This window comes from Diospyros lotus, chromosome 15, assembly GCF_014633365.1.
Source record: "Diospyros lotus cultivar Yz01 chromosome 15, ASM1463336v1, whole genome shotgun sequence".
In the NCBI taxonomy this organism is placed as follows: domain Eukaryota; kingdom Viridiplantae; phylum Streptophyta; class Magnoliopsida; order Ericales; family Ebenaceae; genus Diospyros; species Diospyros lotus.
In genome coordinates, this window is record NC_068352.1 from 18428629 (window position 1) to 18451708 (window position 23080).

General features: G+C 34.1%; 2 protein-coding genes across 6 annotated transcripts; one reads left to right on the plus strand and one right to left on the minus strand.

Moving 5' to 3' along the window:
* Positions 1–1492: 1492 nt before the first annotated feature.
* Positions 1493–7930, plus strand: LOC127791471 (two-component response regulator ARR10-like). Of its 5 annotated transcripts, none has more exons than XM_052321370.1 (8): positions 1493–1655; positions 1750–1999; positions 3763–4164; positions 4702–4778; positions 4915–4951; positions 5427–5589; positions 6196–6667; positions 7426–7930. In XM_052321370.1, the coding sequence occupies exons 3-8, from the start codon at positions 3810–3812 to the stop codon at positions 7747–7749; spliced, it is 1428 nt and encodes a 475-aa protein (XP_052177330.1). In that variant the 5' UTR covers positions 1493–1655; positions 1750–1999; positions 3763–3809; the 3' UTR covers positions 7750–7930. The 5 variants fall into 5 exon arrangements, with proteins under 5 accessions (XP_052177330.1, XP_052177333.1, XP_052177332.1 ...); XM_052321373.1 differs by having other exon boundaries at positions 3882–4164; XM_052321372.1 differs by having other exon boundaries at positions 1750–1905.
* Positions 7931–18904: 10974 nt separating this feature from the next.
* LOC127792660 (uncharacterized) lies at positions 18905–22825 on the minus strand. Its single transcript, XM_052323270.1, has 4 exons — positions 22586–22825; positions 20410–21438; positions 19370–20305; positions 18905–19276 (listed from the first exon to the last, which is right to left on the minus strand). Exons 2-3 carry the CDS (start codon positions 21421–21423, stop codon positions 19382–19384), a joined length of 1938 nt encoding a protein of 645 aa, XP_052179230.1. The 5' UTR covers positions 21424–21438; positions 22586–22825; the 3' UTR covers positions 18905–19276; positions 19370–19381.
* Positions 22826–23080: the final 255 nt, after the last annotated feature.

The window sequence follows — 23080 nt, forward strand, 5'->3', positions numbered from 1 at the left end:
GATTGTAGCTTTCTAGATCTCTTTCCCCTGCATTGCTGTTGGGCTAAGCTGCTTCTTTTAATGTATTTGACTTAACCGGGAAAAAAAGAAACTTTGCAAGACTCTTCTCAAAAAGGAGTTCTAAGGAAAGGTATTACGGCCTAAAGAGGGCAATTGGAGCACAATATTCTGCCACACTTCTAGTGTTATCTGGGGGCAAAAGGGATTTTATTTTGGGTCTAAGATTTATAAACGGAGGTTGTGCCTGGTTTAAAAGTTAATGTTTAATTACTTGCTAAGAAAAAATGAGAGAGAGAGAGAGTAAACCTAGCTTGTCGATTTTTGTAGCTTATGCAAAATTTCCCCTTAATTTACATGGTTCAAAATTTATATTTTAATCTGATCTCACTATCTCAAACTACTGTTGAGTCTTAGCAGAAAGCGACTCACTGCGAGTGGATTACCCATAAAATATTATTAGGAAATGGTCATAAATGGCAGCTGCACACTAATGAAAGGATCTCTGCGAATTCAACGATTTGAACATGTTGGATGGAGACATGGGATCGAGATCGATCAAAAGAATATATGCAACATGCATCCATAGAAAAATTAAAATCATAGGGAACAACAATGACAAGCTGACAAGAAACATATGCTAAACAAATGAGAGCAAAGTCTTATGCTTTCAGGAAATGGTTCAATTCTGCTCATTCGACTAGGTGCTCTCTTCCCTTCTCACTCCAAACTTTTATATGATATATTTATATGTGTATCATGTATATTAACCATCTTGTACTATTCTACCTCAATGGAATTTATTTATTGTCGATGAGGTATCAGAGATCACACTGCCTCGCAGAGGTCAACTATCAAAGATTGAGAGAGAGGGAGAGAGAGCATCGGTAATATTATAATTGTAGAAATTTTTTATCATATTCTTTTCGATGAATTCTATTTGTAAACATTCTACATGGGTATATCTCATTTTTCTTGAAGGAAAGTTTAGAAATGTAAAGGAATACAAATAGAAAATTTAGGGTCTGTTTTTTTTTTTAGTAAAACATTGAAAAGACGTAATTTTACTAACAACATTATAAAATAAATATGGACTTAAAGAAGTTACATATTACTGAATCTAATTACAAAAAACACAACCTAACCACTCAAAACAAGAAGCTGACATTATAAGATTATTTTAGACAGGAAAGATATTTTTTTATATAATTTGATGTGGCTATAAATGTATCATCCAACTGGTATAAAATTCAAAAAGATATCCATTTCCGAGATCAAATTAACTTACCAAAGTCTCAAGAAGTCACATGATTTTCAGGCAGTCCGAGGGAGTGTCCGAATCTGTAATTGTATTATTTTTACTAATATAATTGCATTGTAAAGAGACCTAGTAGTGGATCGCCCGACCATAGTCTCCATCGTGTATTATTATATATGTCTGGGGTCCAAGAATATCTGAATTGTGATGACTAATGGCTTATTAATTCTTAATTTCCACTGCTTCCTACACACACAAATAATAAGGTTATATTGTGGAAATTCTGTTCCCTCGGCCAAACAAGTCTATACAATTATTTTTCTGTGCATGCTACAATCTGGATGGATCCATTGATGATGGATTGTAGTAATTAAACTACTTCAAATATAATTGATGATGGGTATGTTCATGTTGTGATTTACAGGTTAGGTTTGAATTAATTCCTTCTCTTGTTGTTACTGGGTTTCTGATCAAAAATCTTTTTCATTTTTCAGGGCTGAAAAGAAGAATCTGGATCTTCTAATTATCTTGTTTTAACCCAAAAAGAGAAAATGGTAGCTGTATGTGGAGCAACCTAATGCTGGAGTTTAATTGTCCAAGTGATCAAGACCTTACGGCAGCGGCATGAGTTTTCTTCTTCATCATCAATGGTTTGTATCATCTCTCTCCTAATGCTGGAGTTTAATTGTCCAAGTGATCAAGACCTTACGGCAGTGGCATGAGTTTTCTTCTTCATCGTCAATGGTTTGTATCATCTCTCTCTCTCTCTCTCTCTCTCTCTCTGGTGTTTGTTTGATCTTTGAATATTTACTTTCAGATTTGTGCCAGTTGTTCATCTTTTGCTTTCTCAATGGATCTATTACTACTTCTGCCTCTTCTTGGCTTCTTTTTATCATCTTCATTAGCCTAATCGAACCCTTTGGCCATTAATTTACTGGTACTGAACATGAAATTTGTTCATCCCTCAACTTTATTGAAAAGGCAAAAATTAAGGTACTCGATTTCCTCTACATCTACTATTTCTATGATATACTTAATCTTAGGTCTTCTTTTCTTTTTTTGCTAAATCAAAGCAACTTAATCTCAGTCCTCCACATAACGTATATCAGCAATAAATGGTTCATCTTACTCTCATAATTAATTAGATCCTTTTACTTCACATATATTCATTCTTTTAGCTGAATTATTTCAAGAAAATGTGTAGGAGCTTTGTCTAAGTTTCTCTTCGATTCTATTTGCGGGTTATAAAGGGTCAAATATCTGTTTTTTTTTTTTTCCTGGGTAAGATTTTGTACATCTGATTTTTTTTTTCTCGGTCATACATCTGAATTTCACAGACAAATTCTATGCACAAGGCCAAGAAATTGTACCTGCTAAAACAATTTTTGTTTTATATATAATATTAGCTGTTCTTAAACTAGCCCTAAATTTATATTGGATTATTGAAAATTTATACAATGTTAGCTGTTCTTTAATTTATATCGGATTCTTGGAAATGGGCATTCTCAAGAGTATAACTAGGGGTAAATTTAAGATTAGTTACCTTTAGTTTATCTGTGATATATATATATATATATATATCTTAACTCATTTCGATCCTTTTCTTATGATCATTCTCCACATTTCTAACAATCTTTTCAATAATTTTTAGGGCTTATGCATGAGCTCCCACGTTCAGCTAGACAGAATAGACATGGAAATAAGAAGACACAATGCATATATAAACACTAAGCCTTAATCCCATTAGGAGAGTTAAAAGGCAAATAAATTCCAAATCACCAAATATCTTATTAATTTGGCTAGATTCTCTTTGGTAAGTTTTTGCTCCTCATCTATATATCACACTTCTCGATTCCTTTATCCAACTTTGAAACGAATTAAGAAAAAAATTCACTAGCAACACTCAGGAACACAAAGCATATGAAACTAATAAATCTTTTAGCGAAAATATTCCACTACTAATATTGTGAGTGGTAAATTCAATTCTCCCAAGGGTGGAGACTCTCATTTTATGTACTTGGTGTCTCATGCTATGGATGTATTTTCATATTAATTATAAGTTGAAAAATAAAGGATTTTTATGCAAGAAATTCTAACAAAATATATAACTTGAGCTTTGTAATTAGAAGTGAATTTTCTTCTCATTAATATATGATTCTCAATAAGACATCATGCATTTTATATGAATAGATTTTGCGTCAAGAAGATTAATTTCATGTAAATCATTTTATCTTTCGTTTTTAAGAAAAAAAAAATCTCAAGAATATGAATAATATATATGACAAAACCTTCAGTTTTCATAGGAGAAGATAAATATGTTGACTGTTCAAAAGAGAGGACTTACATGCCTACTTTCATTATCACTGAGTGAGATCCCTTGTTAGGAATCTCCTTAGCAACATTATATCCCCACCCCGTTGCTAGAGTATATGATTTTATCTTTTGAATTCAACTTAATTAACAATAAGCCATCTTCTAACTCTCCCTCTACAATCTGCAAAATAAAGGAGAGCATTAATATGGGGATTTAATGGTCAAAACTACGAGCTGAACTATGGCTGACATGATACGAATCTCTAATGAAGATAAGAGCATTGGCAGTTCTGAAACTCCTATGTCATCTCAGAAACGTTCACCCTTCGACTTGAACGAGATAGCCATTGACGAGGAGGAAGCAGAGAATAGTTCGAATGGCGTTCATGGCGCCGAGCTCATTGATGATAGGGAATCGGCTCACGGTAACTCGAGCAGTAACAACACGGCTAATTCAGAAGGCAAAGAAAGAAGAACAACCACTACCACTACTGCAGTTAGGCAATATGTTCGATCTAAAATGCCTAGACTTCGTTGGACACCCGATCTGCATTTGGCTTTTGTGCATGCTGTGGAAAGACTTGGCGGGAAGGAAAGTAAGTTCATTTCTCTTTCGTTTCGAAAAATATGGCATTGCATGAGAGTAGAATTAATAGAGTATGATCAGATTGGGACTGACGATCAACTTGTACTGTTGATGTCGTCAAAGTTTGGCTACTAATGAGATATTATCTATTTTAGCCAAAGATGTATACGAGTGTAGGATGCATGGGTTTTGTCCTCAAAATAGTTTTTTTGAGGTTGGGGTAGTGGTTCTTTAATTACTTAATAAGTCATAGTTCATTCTTGCTCACTCAACATGAGCCCTATTCGAAGGTGGGGATCGGACTATCTTTGAAAAGGGACAAACCCACGTTGGGTGTTAGAATGAGCTGTGACTCTTATAAGCAAGAAGTACTCTCTAATTCTGGGATGACTTTTTTCAAAATAGACTTTTTTTTAATAGTCAAAATGAAAAATATCACTTGTCGAACATAATCAAACTTTAACCATATCAGCTGTCATGTTGAATGATGAAGAGGGAAATAGTTTAATAAAGTTCTAATTCTCTGTTTGGATATTGATGTTTGCAGGAGCAACACCTAAATTAGTTCTTCAGTTGATGAATGTAAGAGGACTGAGCATTGCCCATGTGAAGAGTCACTTGCAGGTGAGACATGAAAGATCGATCATTTTGAACAAACTATATATACATATATATAATGCAGTTAATTTCTTTTCTGGGTCAGATAAAGTGAAAATCATTGCATTTATCGGTCTAATATAAAGGCATTTTTGTAATTCAGATGTATCGGAGTAAGAAGCTCGACGAGTATGGGCAAGGTAAAGTTCATGAACTTCAACTTTAACCTTAATTCTTCTCATTATTTATTCCTCTTGAATTCAAACAATATTGTCTCTGAGCTACAGAATTGGAGGTTTAATTAGGATTGCATATATGCCCATATACCAGAGGTTTTTGACTTCTTTTCACAAGGAAAACAATACTTATATATATATATATATACATGTCTATCACAACGGGCTAATGGAGAATGAGATGTTATTTGAGAAAATTTTACGGTTATGCACTTCAGATAAATATACAAAAATTTATACATATAAGTTTGACTCAAAAGAGGTACAAACCCTAGTAGCAGATGAAGTAATTATAGTCTATTACGACCAACCCAATCCCCCATTAATTAGGCTTTTCTTTTCATCAATTGTATCACTATTATAGTCGACTACATAATTCTGTAATATACGATTAGGGTGAGCTAACCATGGAGAAGTTGGTCTATGATTTCATCAACAGTATTATCACACACAAACAGGCTTGTGCAAGGAAGACAACAGATCCAGCTGGGGATGTACCAAAGAGCTAATCCTTATGGACACTTCAGAATGGAGAACAGAAACCATTTGCTGTCTTCATCAGTTGTGAAAGAGCAATTAGATTTCAAAGCAAGCTCTTCAAGGTAATTAACCTATATAGCTAGCCAAATCTGGAAGGCAAAAACCCTAAGAATCTCAGCTCTCTCTCTCTCTCTCTCTCTCTAAGAAACAAGATTCTTATAGGTTGCATGTGGATAGAGCATTTCAAACAGTGTCATTTGAAATTTTCTCCTTCTCTTGTGTGTGTCTTCGGCTTTTGGGCATGTTTTTGCGAAAACTATTTTGGACCAAACAATACCTCCTTTCCAGACATCAAATCTTTCTATTTCTTGGGTCCAAGTCAATTATGGATTTTTACCCAAATACAAATAGCTTCAACAATAATATATTTAAGCAATGAATTTAAAATTTAAAATTCCTTTCCAAATCAAATAACCCTGTCCAAGCACACAACCTGAATTAGGGTTCTTGCCCAAATACAAATAGCTTCAACAATAATATATTTAAGCAATGAATTTAAAATTTAAAATTCCTTTCCAAATCAAATAACCCTGTCCAAGCACACAACCTGAATTAGGGTTCTTGCCAAGCAAGGAAGATAAAAACCCTAAGAAAACGAACTGTTACATATAATTATAACCTCATTCTAAGGCTTACCCCATGGTCACTGTCTGTCTCTTGTATCATAGAAACCTGCAATGGTGCAAAGAATCAGAACTGGGAAGGGGCTTGTTTGATCATCCAGTGATGTTCTGGAATTATGAGGAGAACAAGTCTATGATCAGCTCCAACCATTATTGCATGATCACAAGAGATGCAGCAAGAACAGAAAGCGGGCCGATGAGACCGACCCAATTTCTGGAAGAGAGAAAGTGGCCTCCACGCAGTCTTATACCTGGAAATGGTGGAACTACTGATCATAATAATGGAAATAATGGGAATCTGAAATTTTCTTCTTGGGAAGGTGCTGCTGGTAAGTTTGAGGCTTCATTAAACCAACTATGTTCCAAGACTACAATCCCAGTTTGTGCAGCTCAGTCGACCGGAAGATGGAACCTTGAAGCAGGTAACAGTTACAGTCAATTTCAGTCCAAGCCGGGCGGTCCAATCTTCTTGCCCGAGAGATCTGAAGCTCGGTTTCAGCCCCCATTTCAGCTTAAGGTGAGACTCTCTCTCTCTCTCTCTCATATAGACACAAATATTTGTCACTCACAGACATTTATATATACACAATGCATACATGTTCTAATTTCACCACTTCGATATGTTTTGACCGTGGAATAGTGATTTTTCGCTTAGAACTGTGAGTTGAAATGAGAGCCGAGCGGGTTAAATGACCACGGTATTGGGTGAGATAATACAATTGACCCTAGCAGGGGCAAATTGGAATTTTGCTCACTTGACCCCCATTTCAACTCACAGTTTTGGATGAAATTTCAGTACTCTTTTTACTTGTAAAAAATTAGTCTATTTTTTAAAAGAGAGCAATGTATTATATGGATTTTATGCGTTTTAATTTATGAAACTATAACACAAACTTTTTTTTTTTTTAATAGAGATGACAGATATTAATTTTTATAATTAAAACATTTCAGCATATTGACTACATCAAACAGATACCCTGCTAACCCTCTATCATTAGACAGATGACTTTCACCCCCGAATGAACAGCCCCAAAAACCCACATCTTCTTTTAAGTTTTATGTGTTTTAATTTCATCTAAACTATAAAACATTATTTACCCTTAGAAGAATACAGTGTTTCTTAGAGAATTTTTATACAAAAAAAATCACCAAAATAGTAACTATATGTTTTTTTGAAAATATGAGATATTATAATATCAGTTCTTATATTTCTATTATTATTCATATTTATATAGCTAGGAAGAAAGTTAGACTGAAGTTGTGGTGTGCTTGCAGCTCCAAGGACTAAAAGCAGATCAGACGGTGTGTGTAAATGAAGTAGTAGTGAATCAAATAGGGGAGAATGCCAATTATAAAGAGGATGCAAAGCCAAATCTACAGTTGAGTCTGTGCCAGAGCTTTGAAAATGGGCGTCAGCATCATGAGGGCAGAAAGGACATCGACACAGTGCTCTCTCTTTCTCTATCACCTTCTTCTTCTTCTTCATCAAGACAAGTAGCTAGGCCCATGGACCAGCATAAAGAAATAATTTGCCAGTCAAGATATCGGGATCTACAGACAAATTGTGTAAAGGCCAAATTGGGGCTGAGTACTTATTAGGGATCTGACCATGTTGTGGAGTTCACCATTGGAGTCAGATCTTGTAAGTACTTGCCTTTAGGGCCATACAGAACATTGACATGTATTGTGTTTTCTTGATTACATTCGTGACTAAATATTCTCTACTTCCTTCACTTTTTGTTGGGGTGTCAAATCTTATTAACAAATTTATTAAGGACCAGCTCGGAGAAGACTTGGTAATTATTCTGGATTGGAAATTGAAAGAATGGAATGTAAATCATTTTTCTTTGTTTAGGAGAGTACTAGAGGACGTTAAGGGCAAACTTAAACTCTTAAAAAATTACTGAAGTTAAAGTTGTCTACACACAAGTTACTCTCTCTGTAGGGTGACACCAGCCCCCCCCCCCCCCCCCCCCCAACCCCCAGCTCCTCCTTAGTCCGCAGTAGTTCTACACTATTGAATTCTATTTGATGATTTCAACTCGACTGATTTCTTTTACTGATCATTTAGAGTTCTAGATTCTATTATCTATTTATATGAACTAACAACTAGTTATGATGGTTGAACATGATACTATTCTAGTTTTTCGTACTAACTCAGTAGAAGTCTAGTTAGTTGTCTTGTGATAGGGATGTGTCCCCAATTTTGATTTAAAAGATCAGATTTGGATTAAGATTTATTGATAGGGATATATATGTTTCCTATTTTGATTTAAAAGATTAGATTTAGGTTATGATTTATTTTATTGTATTGTTATTTTGATTTGTTTATAGGATTTAATTAAGATTTGGATTGGAATCATACTAACTATATGATTTGTTTTCATTTTGATTTAATTTTGACCTATAAATGACGGGACAAATTGCATAAACTAGAGAAAAAAAAAGAGAAAATATAACAAAATAATTCAAAATAACAAAATCCGCTATTATTAACACCCTAATTTAGGGTGCAATAAGAGAGAAAGAAAAGTATTAATATATATTTTATTAGTTTTACTATATTTTTGCTTCATCAATTTTTTAAAAATCCAATATTATTTTAAAATAAAAAATATATATAATTGTCACCTTTATTATTTTACTATTATCTTTCATTTTCTATTCAAACAAAGCAAAATTTCATCATTCTCCTCCAATTTTTTCATTCTAGCCAAATAATAGCTACTTCTCTTACCTTTCCGTTCCATTTTATCATTATATTATTCTGTCCCCTACCTCACTCCTCTCTCAAACAAAACATGAGCCTCAATTGCAAGGACCACCATATATATGAAGCAACAGCGTATGTGAAAACAATTATCTTTCATGATGCATCTCATTCAGAAGGTCTCCTCGTTAAACTATTTGTGTTCTTGGTACAATAATTGAAGGTATGACATTGTTCTTGTAGCATAAATACCAAGATCAAGATCCCTGTGGTGTTATGGGGTCTAGCAAGGAAGAAAAAGATCAAAGATATGAAATTGGAACTCTGTATTTCACGTTAATAAAGCAATCCCACATCCCCATATCAAAATTAAGTCACAGCCACCCAAATGTCGACTATTCCCCCACACCTTTGAATTAAATTGTATACCATCAATTTCATGGACTGAATCATTAAACAAATTCAAACATGTACTACGAGGAAACCTCTAGTTCAATGAATTTATAGGCACCTGATTCTGTTCACAGTAGAAATGGGCATTCAAAGATAACATTGCCAACAACAAATAGGATGAAATCCAGCAGAGTAACCATGTGCAAGACAAAAACTGAACATGATAATTGCCTTTGAACCCCACCGAAATAACGGATTTGCACCTCAGACCTGTACACTTTAGCTTCTGACGCAAGCTTTATTAGTTCCTGAAAGAAGACGAGGAGTTGAGACTGCGTCTCAGTTTTTAACTGTATAAAACCAAGATTAAAAACCCAGAAAAAGAAAAAGAAATAGATAAAGGGTGAGAACGGAAGTGTGTGTAAAGCCTATTCTCAAATATTCTCGTTAGTGTAGGATATTTGAAATGAGGTTATCACAGATATGATATAGAACAAAATCAAATTAAAATAAATAACTCATTTCATTACTAGCAACAGAAACTAAATTAAGATTCAGTTACACTTTCAATATCTTATAAGTTTAGGCTCGAAAGTCATATAAAATAATTAAGAGGCTCTAATATTAACTATCCAAATAAAAATCATTTCATTTCAAGCCTCATCAAAATACTAATTAGGATCTTCAAGTTAGAACGCGTCTCCGTATACCACTATCCCTGGGCCTCAGTCCCACTAGACTCACCCCCAATAACAACTTTTCCTTTACCTGGAATGGCAAAGAAGATCAAATGAGCCACAAATCTCAACAAGTTCGAGAAACAATAACCAATGAACATAATCCAAGAATATAGTGACACCAAAAAGAGTAATCAAGGACTCCATAGTTATGTATAAAATTCATAATTTATGAACTTATCAATTCAAATTTAAATATATCATGTCACCATGTATCACTATGCAAATGTATATAAAATTTCAATGTCAGTATCAAATCTCACAGGCTCGCAAGTCATCAATCAACACATGCAAAAGTGCATCATTTCAATATCAATATCAAATCTCGTAGGCTCTCAAGTCATCAATCAACATATGCAAAAGTCATCATGTAAATAGAATTTCACAAATAAATATGGAGCCAACCTGTCGGGCTATGGCCACCTCGTTTCGGACCAGGTGCTCTAGGGTACCCTTTTCCTCTACGCAAAATAATAGGTGCACAAGATATATATACATATATATGTAACATGCAAATGTATGCATCGTGTATACATTTGCCAACCACATGCATTTAAATTCTTGTTCCTCAATATTCATACTTTCAATACCATTTACCCATACTGAGTATTTTACATCATCAGATAATTCAGCATATCTTACTTTATAACATTTACCACGTTAAAGATGTAAATTATAACACAGAGATAATTTTGGGAGATGCTATTTAAGGTTAAACTTGATTCAACATTTGAGGAGTATTATAGATTTAATATGTTATTTTTTCCATCTTATAATTTCTTTGAATTCATTTAATTGGTGCCAGTATACAATTACTTGCATTCATGCTCATAGCTCAATCATAAGAAAGAATGGAAATCCAAAAAGAATTTTATATCAACGATTTCTTAAATTTTAGATTTGTTTTGGGGTAATTTCAAAGGATTGATTTAGATTCGATATTTGATCAATTGCCTCAAACAAAATTTTGAAATTTAAGTTCAAGAACTCTAGTTTCGAGAACATTAAACGGATTCACAATTAGAATTATCCACCAAAAGTTATCCCACAAAAACTACCACAATGCGAAATTTAAAATAGTAAATTCCAGATTTTTAGCCAGGATTGACGAGGCCATTATGGACTCAATATGAAGCCAAATAACACGGATAATATATCAAAAACAAAGGTTAGGATATCTAGATTACATCCCAACAAACGGATTTCAATTCGGAGATGGGAATAGAAAGTTAAAGGCCAAAGAACACCAGGTGGTAATACTACACGAAAACAGAAGCTACGAATTTCTTGGCAAAAATTAATCAAGTTGTTATAGGCTCAAAACGTAACCAAATCATTCAAATAACACATCGAATCAAATCCTCTGAAGTTTAGTTTCCAACGCATCAAACATATCTTAAATCGGATATCATCACAAGGAAATATACCTAAAAGAATGAAGCATGGTCAGATTCACATGGGGTATATGTATTTATATGGGTGCTATTCAGATGGATCAAAAGGCATTTGAATTGATTGGAGTAATTTGGTTGAATTTGCAACTTTTTTAAAGGCCATTTGGATTCTACAGTAGCTTATTTGAATCTTTTCTTTGAATTTTGGTAAGGTTGATTCGAATTGGGGTGTATTTATCCGAATAGGTTATTCTGGGCAATTTTGACATTATTTGGTAATTCAAGAATAACTCTCTCGTCCGATGTCCGATTGAGGTTATTCAAGATTATATGGAAAACCAAGAAAAATATCTACAACTTTCATGTTTTGAGTTTTAAGAAATTCGGGATTCATCAAGGTCGAAATCTGGTTTGAAGCTGCTGCTATTGTGATGCATTCAAATGTGACTATACAGTTTCAATAGCATTTGATATTCCGGGCATAACTCTCTAGTCCGAGCTCCAATTTAGGTGATTCAAGATGTTATGAAAATCCAAAAAAAAGATATACAACTTTAATGTTTTAAGCTTTTAGATATTCTAGATGAATAGAGGTCAAAATTGGACTTGAAGTTTGCTAAAATGGATTTCTTTCTTTTTTGGATATATCTGGCATATATATATATATATATAAGCTATCCGAATCAAACAGTGGCTATTCGAAATAGGGGGTTATATACAAGGGGCTATTCGAATCATGGTATTATGATATAGGAATGATATTCGAATGAAATAGGGTATGCATAAAGGCCATTCGAATCAGGAGAGGGCTATTCGAATCAAAGGGTTATTCACATGAACAGTGAGGGAGAGAAAGAGCACCATTCGAATAGGTTCCCAACATATTTGAATGGCCTTACTTACACAGCAGCGAGAAAAAGAGCTCACCAATCGAATGGTTAAGCTTCCATTCGAATGGATGAACCTTCCATTCGAATGGGGAGCTACTTACACCCACACATAAATGCTATCCTTGATGTAGAAATAAACAAAGTTTCTGTATCTATACTGAAATAGAAATATGCCATTCGTAGAAATAAATCTGGAGTAAACAAACCCCATTCGAAACATCAAATGAGACCCACGAGAAGGAGAACAAGGTATCAATGACATTACCAGGGAGGCTCACAAATCATTGGGATATATATATATATATATAGATAAATAGGTTAAGCAGAAACTCAAAAATGCAGGAAACAGACAGAAAAAATCCAACATAATGAATGGTTCCAGAAGAATTTTGCAGGAATAGAGAACTTGCACGAAAATAAAGAGTGGTGTAAGAAAGAGAACTTTCTTGATAATGAAGGGTGAAGAAGAATCACCCGTTTCCTCACTTCCACTAAAGCTCCTATCAACCCAAAACGCAGCACCGAGAAGAAAAAGCAAGGAAAGAAGAAAAATAATAAGAAGACGAAGAAGAAAAAGTTGAAGATAAAGTCAAGGACAAAGAAGGAAAGAAGGCAGGCGAAGAACATTGGTGGTCGGAAGTGATACACCAAGGAAGAAATCATCGGCGTATAGAGGGGATAAAGAGACGGCTGCAGGTTTGTGCCCTGCATCCTATGACAAATTACTTTACTGCCCCTCACCCTAATAACTATCAAACAAAGGCCCAATGGCACTATTGACATTTGCCATCTTATCTTTTTCTTTTCCAATATTCTTTATTCAACCAAATTGGAATTACACACTTGCCCTTACCATTTTACCATGCATAACTATTCATTAACACATTTTAGACATTTTACATTTTATTTTAAATTCATATTAAATTTCAATCATTAATTATAAATGGGCTCAAGCCCAACCCATTAATCTATCTCAAATAAACTAAGCCCATTCATAATATAATTAAAATTCTAAACACATCTCAATAGCTCAATTCATTTGGACTTTTCCCACATTTTTTAATCTCATTTGGATGGGCTACTAAATTCTTATTTCCACTTACACTTTATTCAATAAAAAAAATATTTTCAATCCTCAATTAATTAAAGCAAAAATTTTGAACCTATAATAAAATACTCAAAAACGCCTAGACCCCCTAACGAGTTGTTATAGAAAGGTAACCAAAGAATAAGTTTACCTCGAAAAACCACTGGAGCTGTTGTTGGGACCCTAATTTTAACAACATGAAGTGACATTATTCTCTTTAAATTCCATTCTTGCCAAACAATAGAAGAGTAACAAACATACCAATACTTGTCTTACATTTGAGTTTCATTTTGTTATGTATTGTTCTATCTCCTACCCACCTCTCTCTCAAACAAAACATGAGTCACAATTGCAAGGACCATTATATATGAAGCAACAATGTATGTGAACAAAATTATCTTATATGATGCATCTTATTCAAAAGATTTCCAGGTTAAACAACACAAAGATCAAAGATCTCTTTGGCGTTATTGGGTCCAAGGAAGAAGAAAATGATCAAGATCTGAAATTGGAACACTCTAATTTCCTGCAAATCAAACCCACCTCCCCACATCAAAATTGTGTCACAACCACCCAAATCTCAACTATTCTCCTATTATCTTGGAAGTCGATTGTACATTACCAAATTTCAAGAACTGAATCATTAAACAAATTCAAACATGCATTATGGGAAACCTCGAGTCTAATGAATTTATAAACAAGCAGTGTTCGCAAAATCGGCCTAGGCGACCGCCGCAAATACGCCCTAGTCTGGCCTTCTAGGCGCTGGCTCGATTAATCAGTTGGTGGTGGTGCTTAGGTGGCCTATGCAACCTGGGCCGCCCAATTTTTGACTTTAAATATCAGTCATTTTTTAGGATTTTTCCTTTCTTAATCGCTTGTCTCTCAACCGTCTCCCCTTCCCATACTCTTCTCATCCCAAAGCCACCACCGCTTTCTTAACACCATCGCCATGTCGATACCTCACCATCGTCACTGCCTCCAGCTCCATCCTCGCCTCCAAGCTTCATCCTCACGTCCTCCTCGCTGCCTCAATGTCACCGTCACATCCTCATCTTCAAGCTCCATTTCCACCGCTATCAAGCTCCATCTTCATCGTAACCCCCCTTCTCTCTCTTTTTTTCTCTGGTTATTGGGTATGGCTGTTTCAATGTTTTTTTTTTACTTTTTATTTTATTTTTTTTATTTATATGTTAGATATATATTTAGTTTCTATTATTAATTATATATAATATATGTGTTTTTACATGACGTAGAAGATTGAAAATAGAAAATTATATGAGGTTATTGGTTATTTTGTAGAAAATAACTTCTGTTTTCATTATATTATAAAATAGAAGTTATTTTGCTATTTCATTGTTTTAATTTGATTATTTTGCAGTTATTTTACAATTATGTCATGATATGTTATTGTTATTTTGAATATTAAGTGAGGTTATTGGTTATATATATGAATAATGTTATTAGTACACCTTTGTGTACATCTTGGGTTACACAAAGGTGTATTAATGACAAAAAAGTCCCTCATAAGGTGCATAGAGGCGCATGAAAGTGAGGGGTATTTTGGTCATAATACCCCTCTATGTAGTCTAAGATGTATAAAAGTGATATACATGTAGCATGATTCTATATATATATATATAGGTTTCTCACTAAAAAAAATATTAATTTTTTGCGGTGATTTTTTTGCGGCAATTTCTAAAACCGTTGCAAAACAAGAGATTTTGTGACAGTTTTTTTAACATTTAGCGACGGTTTTTCAAAATCGTCACAAAATTCATTAAAAAGCTTAATTTTGTGACGATTTTGCCGCTAAATTCAAAAAATAAAAAAATAATTAAAAAATTAAATTAAATTTTATGAAAATTTTGAAAAAATCGTCGCTAAATTCAAATAAAATTATATAATTAAAAATAGATAAATTAATATTTATGACGTTTTTCAAAATCATCGTAAAATATAATTTTTTAATCAATTTAGCGATGATTTTTAGAAATTGTTGCTAAATTTAAAAAATAATTAAAAATAAAAATTAAATTCTAAATTCAAAAAAATAATTAAAAATAAAAATTCATTAACAAATTTAATTTTAAAAAAAATATGGAGCAACATTTTAATATATAAAATTTTAATAATTTTAAAATGAAATTTTAAAAAAAGATATAAAATCTTCTTTTATTATTTAATTAATTTATTTATTTAATTTAATCCAATTCATTTATTTTAAATTTTTCCATTATCCTTTTAAAAAATAATCCATTAATTTATTTTTAATTTATATTAAAAAAATATAGAATGTAATTCTGGAAAATAGAATTGATTTAGTATATAATTTATATGAGCGAATATATAATAAGGAGACTTCATAGATCAGATGGTTTTGCGTGCGCGCACGCGTATGGGAGGTTGCGAGTTCGAATCCAAGGAAGAGGGAGAAGCTGAAAAATCAAATTTCTAGCATGGCCACGTGGCACGGGGCCAAGCGCGAGCGTGTGGGCGCACATGGCCTAGCCACTTACTTGTGCACTGGAGTAATAAATAGCTAGCGATGGTTTACCTATCGCTAAAATTCAAAATTTTGAACAGCAACTAAAATTGAAAAACTTTGTGGCGGTTTTGAACCGCAGCTAAAATTGAAAAGTTTTGATTTTTTTTTTTTGCAAATTTAATATTTTGCTATTTTTTTGCGGCAGTTTTGAAACTGTTGCTAAATATTTTAAAAATCGCCGCTAAATCACTTAATTTGCGGCGATTCCTAAACCATCGCAAAAAGTAGTATTTAGCGACGGTTACTCTAGCGGTTGTTGAAAACTACCACTAAATGATTCGCGACGCCTGATATAGCGGCAGTTTTCAAAACCGCTGCTAAATTACTTTAACCGCCACAAAATACAAAAAAAACCACCGCAAAATGCAAAAAGAAACCGTCGCTAAATTTTGATTTTTTTATAGTATCTATTGCAAGTTTTTTGAATTAAATTAAAAATATTGGATGGGACTCGAAGTACAAGAGCATCGTCCGATGCAGCTTCAGTTCTTAAAAGGAAGTCCAATGATATCGAATGGGAGTGTGGAATGCTAATTGATCCAAAGAATATGGATAAAGTTAAATGTAAATTGTGTGGTAAAGTTATGTTTAGCGAAGTTTACAGAGTAAAAGAACACAGGCTACATTTCCAAAAATGTTTATGCATGTCCAAAATCTTCTCCAAATGATAAAGCCAAATGCAAGAATGCTATTGCTAAGGCAAAGAGTAAGAAGAAGAATAAGAAGAGTAAGATTTGATGAGGTCTTCTGTTAATATTTTTTAAGAGGGGATGATGAAGATGAATTGTAAGAGTTAAGTAGCAAAAAAACAACCCATACTCTTGGCCCTATGGATAAGTTTGCAACCTCCATCAATCCTGAAACTTGTTTAACTGGGGGAATGACAAAATGTTCGTGAGTATTATGTTAGATGGGTGTACGAAGCTAGTATACCTTTCAATGCTATAGATCATGATAGATTCAAATTGTTTGTTCAAGCGGTTGGTCAATTTGGTCCGGGTTTCAAACCTCCCAGTCAATATCAGTTGAGGGAACCGTTGTTAAAGGGAGAAGTTGATAGAATTAAAAAATTATTGAAGGAAGTATGAAGAAAAGTAGGCACAAAATAGGTGTTCCATTATGACAGATGCTTGGATAGACAGAAAAAATGAGGAGTATCATGAACCTATGTGTTAATTCTAATGTAAGTACTATTTTTTTGTCTTTCAGAGAGTCTTTAGACAAAGCACATACAAGTGAACTCATTTTTTAGTATGTGGACAAGTGCATTGAGCAAGTTGGGCCATAAAATGTCATCCAAATAGTAATTAACAAACAATATTGTTAACAATATGGGAACAACAAAATTATTGAAGTTGAAGAGGCCAAATATCTTTTGGACATCATGTGCTACTCACACCATCAATTTGATGCTTAAAAGTATAAGAAAACTACTGAGGTTTAAAAAAGTCATTGATCAGGCCAAAGAGTTTGAATATCTTCATTTATGCATACCATAAGATCTTGTCTTTAATGAGGTCATTTACAAAGAAGAGGGATATTGTGAGACTGGGAGTCACTAGATTCGCTTCTTTTTTCCTTACTCTGCAAAGTTTGATAGAAAAAAAGCTCAAATGAAGACAATGTTTACCAGCTCTAAATAGGAAGAGTGCAAATTGTCAAAGACTATTAAAGGGAAAACAACATATGCTACTGTGACGAGCATTTCCTTTAAGAATGGTGTGAATTTATGCTTTAAGGTTTTTGCACCTTTAGTGAAGGTACTTCAAATTGTTGACGCATATAAAAAGCTTTCTACGAGCTTTTTATATAGAGAGATTAAGCATGCAAATAAAACTATTAAGAAGGCTCTAAATAATCTTGAGAAGAACTATCAGCCTATTATAAACATTATTGAAGCAAGGGAGAAAGATAGGTTAAATAGTCCACTACATTTTGCGGCTTAGCTTTTGAATCCCTACTACTTTTTTAAGAATATGAATAAACAACTTGGTCATGAAGTCATGGATGGATTTTTTAACTGTGTGAAGATGTTTTATGATGCAGATTATGAATTGCAAGGTCATGTTGTAAATATTGAGTTGACAAAATATACTCGTAAAGAGAAAGCTTTTGAAAAATTGTGGGCAAGTCAAGAGTGTGCAAAAAATGATGACAATTGTAATCTAGACATAAAATTTCTTTAATCATTTTCTTAGTTTCTATTGTGTATAAATTTATTTGCTTTATACTTGTTTAACCCATATATGAAGTTACATGATGGATGACTTATGAAAATCAAACTCCAAACTTACAATGAATGACGAGAATGATCATCTCGTTAACTAGTAGTTCATTTGGTTGTGAAAGAAATTGGAACACTTTTGAAAGGGTTAAGTGTATATTTTAAAATATTTTTAATATTTTAATTTCATTATCCCTATCATTTATATTGATATTACTTTTATTTTATTTATGTAGATACATACAAAGAAAAAAAATAGACTAGATATGAATCGATTGAACAATTTAGTGTTTGTCCAACTTAATGCAAAATTGATGAACAAGAAAAAAGGGAGAAGAAAACAAATGTTGATGTGCTATTTGTTATTAATGCATAAGGATGGATTGTTGAAAGAGGAGATGGCGAAGAAGTTGAGCCTGATACGAGGGCTCACTTAGGAAATAGTTGGTGAAGCATCTAGAACAAATGGGATGCTTTAACCTCTAAGAAGTTCTAGGATAAGAAAGCTTCGTGAAGATGATTTTCAATCAGAAGAAGAAGATGAACAAGAGCTCAATGAATTTGTTTTTGAGCCTAATGAAGATTGTATTTTAGAAAAATATGGAGAGGAAAAAGTCCAATTAGATAGTTATATACTTAGATTTTTCAGGTATGATTTATATTGTATTATTGTTACTTTTGTTTTATTGAATCTAGAACTTTTATTGAATCTAGAACTGATCTACAATAATTTATTTTCTCATGCTTAATTTCATATTTCACTTGTCATTCCATTATTGTTGCATTATTGATTTATATTGCATTATTGATGCTTTTCAATTTTGATTTAATTGAAAATAATATCAAATTACATTATAAAGTTAAAAAAAAAAAATAACAATTTTCCTAGGCCCCAACCTGGCGTCCGACTAGTGCCTAATATGTTTTAGAACACTATAGACAAGTACTTCTGTTTGCAGTAGAAATGGGCATTCGAAGATTACAATTGCCAACCCTTTTAACACAACAAATGGAATGAAATCCAGTAGAATAACCATGTGCAAGAAAAAACTGTACACCATAATTGCCTTTGAACCCACCAAAATAATGGATTTACAGCTTAGACCTGTACATTTTAGCTTCTGATGCAAGCTTTATTAATTCCTGAAAGAAGATGAGTTGACCGTGTCTCAGTTTTTAACTGCATAAAACCAAGGATGAAAAACAAAAAGGTGACAAAAGAGTGAGTAAGTTTACCTCGGAAAACGACTAGGGCTGGTGTTGGAACTTAGTTTTAAGAATTGATCTTGGCATTTTGGAAGCCAGGTGAGGAGACTTTATTCTGGTCCCTAGGTAAGAATGTGAAGATGATTTTCTAGAAGACATGGAAGGCAAAGTACGCCAGAGCCATGACTCTGATGGAGATTTCGGTAAAGGTGGGGGAAGAGGAAATTGCGAGTTCAATTCTGGAGAGTCATCAACATTTTCCACTTTAGTGAGGTGTTGCTGATCTTCAATATCTGTGTGTCCACTGCTGGACAATTTTAAATTTGCAGAGGTAATCGAGTCCTGGCAGATATCTTCATTCATGCCTTCCTCATCTGATTTTCCAGTTAAGGATAGTAGAACAGAATCAACAGGGTCTAAACTTTTCAGTTGCAATACAACATCTTTGTCCATGACATTTGAGTTCTCAAAGTCTCTGCAGGAAGAATTTACCGAGGGAATTTCTTCTGACCCACTAACTTCTGCAATAATCTCAAAATGGCTATTCACTGAGTTAGATGACCCTTTCCGATCTGAAGATGATAAACTTGACTTTGGAGAAAACAACTTGTGTACAGAATCTACATATAAAGTTTTCTCAATCGCAGGAGTTGCTGTGAAATCCCTTATGGTGCCCCGATCAGCCAACAATTCATGAGAATCATTAGAGCTTCTTTTTTCACCTTCTTTTACCTGGGGAATACCAGAAAATCTGTTTTCTTCACAAAAGCTAGATTGAGGTAACTCATTCTGCTGCAGTGTTATGCCACTACCCTGTAAACGACTGTAGAGTGACGTAGCTTGGAATTTCTGAAAGTTGCTCTGATTGGGGACTTGGTCAGACTTTTTCCTTGGTGCATACTTTCCTTCCAGGTCAACCTTTTGGGTTCCACCTAGTGATCTTTGCTCATGAGAACTTCCAATATGCTGCGAGGATGTAAAAATCAACCACCTGGTCAATAAGAACTTTTGACACAAGATGAACAAAGACAAGGGACAAACCGAAAACAGATAAAAGAAAACTTATGTACCTTCTTGGTTTTTTGGCTAGAAACATCAGATGTAGATCTAGCCTGTGCCTTATCAACAGGATGCCTGGATACCCGTGTTCGCACACTCATTGCTGGTACTGGATTCAAAAGGCAAAACTTAGGTAACAACCCACAAACTGTGGTTGATAAATTTCCAGGTTCATTGTAGTCATCCTCAGAATCATCACTTTGTTCTTCAGTGTTATCTTCGGGATAATTTGGCAAAATATTTGGCCTAGGGCGAAGGAGGGGCGGTCGTGTATGCCCACCTATTAACTTCTTCACCTCTCTTGGTTGCTCTTGAACCGTGGGTTGCTTCCTTGAAGTATGTTGGGGTGTTTCATAAGCCATTGCCTTAGCTGCAGGTAGAAACCGATCCATCATGAAATCCCGAGTTACTGGATCTGCTGAGAAGGCTCCAGATGGTTTGGCCACCTGTTCATCTAATCCACTCAAGCCACTTAAACTACAGTTTAAGAAGTATGACTCAGTCCTAGAAAGTGTATCAAGCGCATCTAGGTATGCTTCCTCACTGTCCCCTGAATCAGAACTCTCTTTCTCTTCCACTGCATTTTTGGAGCTCTCAATTTTCATTGTGTTTTCCTCTATGGATGGAAGACTTAGTGAGCTAGAATCGACTTTTCCTGCTTCACTACCAGTGACAATTGAATTTTCACTAATGTTGGCATGAGCTTGTTCAACTTTCTTACTTCTCCCAGGTGGAAGCTTGGGGGCAATAGGAGGGCGTTCAAGACCCTTAGTTTGGTGTTTGCTTTCATTCTTAGGTCTCCCTGGAGACTGCTCCCATATAAAAGGAACGGTACCCGCGTTCCTCACTGGACCTGACTTCAGTTCTGATTTGTAATAAGGCAAGGGCGGTACACTAGGGAGGGAATTATCAGTCTTCTTCTTGTTATCTTTCTCTAAGGCCACGGTTGGTGAGAACCGCCTAACAGATAGAAGGGGTTGATTAAAGTCCAATTGCTTGTCCTCCATCAAAGTCCTCAACAACATTAAACCAAGTGGTCCCTGCAAAGCATAAGCATCTGACTGAATGCAAGCTACAACTTAGAAAAAAACTCCAATACATTAGGCCAATACAGGAAGAAAATGGAGAAGGTAGTATCCCACTTTTGCTCTCTTATATATTCTCTTTCTTGTGTTCTGTTTTTTGGAATATATATATATATATATCATTCCTCTTTGCTTATGATGAACTCCAAAAAGGAAAAAAAAAAAAGCAGAAAAATTATGCCAACTTTTCTCCAAGAGCAAATAAAAAAGCAAAGAACATATGATGGATTAATAAATCTTGATTTCCAATTTCATGAGGGGCCATCCCAGTGAAATATAGGAGAAAAAGACCCATGCCAAGGCATGGGGTTGGTAGGGCTTTGACATATACTGTACACTATTCTTAAAATTTGCTTGAACTTGAAACTGGGATTTCCGAAAGCATGCCATGGAAATAGAAAATTTCTGTCTTTGTACGTTTCCTTCTTTATGCATTGATGCATCCAAAAACAAATGGCATTTCACGAATTCCTTAACAGACCCAATTTATTTTATTTAACAGATTTTATTAGCTTAATATGTTCAAGAAATCAAAGACGTCCCCTCTAACTGCAAAGAAAATTCATCTTTCCAAGTCTCTGTTTCAGGTTTCCCCAATTAAATGCTTTTAATATGTGTGCTAGCACATCCTGTGACTGATTTATCCAAATAATACATGCGTATAAATTGGGAAGGGGGGGAACAAACAATTATCAAATTGAACAAACCCAATCCAGCATCAATCTGAATCCATCAATTTCTACTGAATTTAACTCCAGTAAAATTTATATTTGCATCCCAAATCAAAACCTCACCCAATACATATATGCATGTACACATACACGCACATACAAATGCCCTAAATCCGAATCCTATTATTCAAGGCTGAAACTACGATTACGCTTTGCACCAAGAACACTTCAAGATTGATCTGGAGCCATCACTTCCAATTCAACTTAAAATCCGAAAGAGTACCAAACAAAGAAATGAACTCAAATTATTTCCGCTAAATTAGCACTCCAAAAGGATCAAACAGTGGGCAAAGAAAGGGTGTTTCCGAAAATACCATCAAGACGGTCAAAGAAACCGCCGATACAGATATAACAAGCAAAGAGTAGCTTACTAGTAGTATAATGGAGTTGAGTAAGGTGTCGGTGCGTGTCGACGACACAGAGGGAAACTCTGAGAAACGGAGGATCTCGAACTGCACCGATCTGGTTTTCTTGAATAAACAAGCATCTAGAGCTGTAAATCACCAGAATAATGAAGAGAGAGAGAGAGAGAGAGAGACTTTTAGAATAAAGCACTCTGAAAGATTGTGCATGGATGTTTTGGCTGGATTCGAACTTTCCCATCGACTTCCGTTCCGTCAATGGAAACTCGATTTCTTACTGATTTTCTTTTTTAAATAATGTTTATATCTATTATTTTTTATTAAAAAAATAATATTATTAATTCTTAATTGAGATGAAGGGCGTAGAAATTCATGTGAAGTGTATAGTTGTTGAAAAGGATAAAAGTGTACTTCATAAATTTTATTTTTTATAATTTAAATAAATATATAATACCAATTATATAGTTTAAATGAACTATCATATTTATTAAAGATTAGTAATAT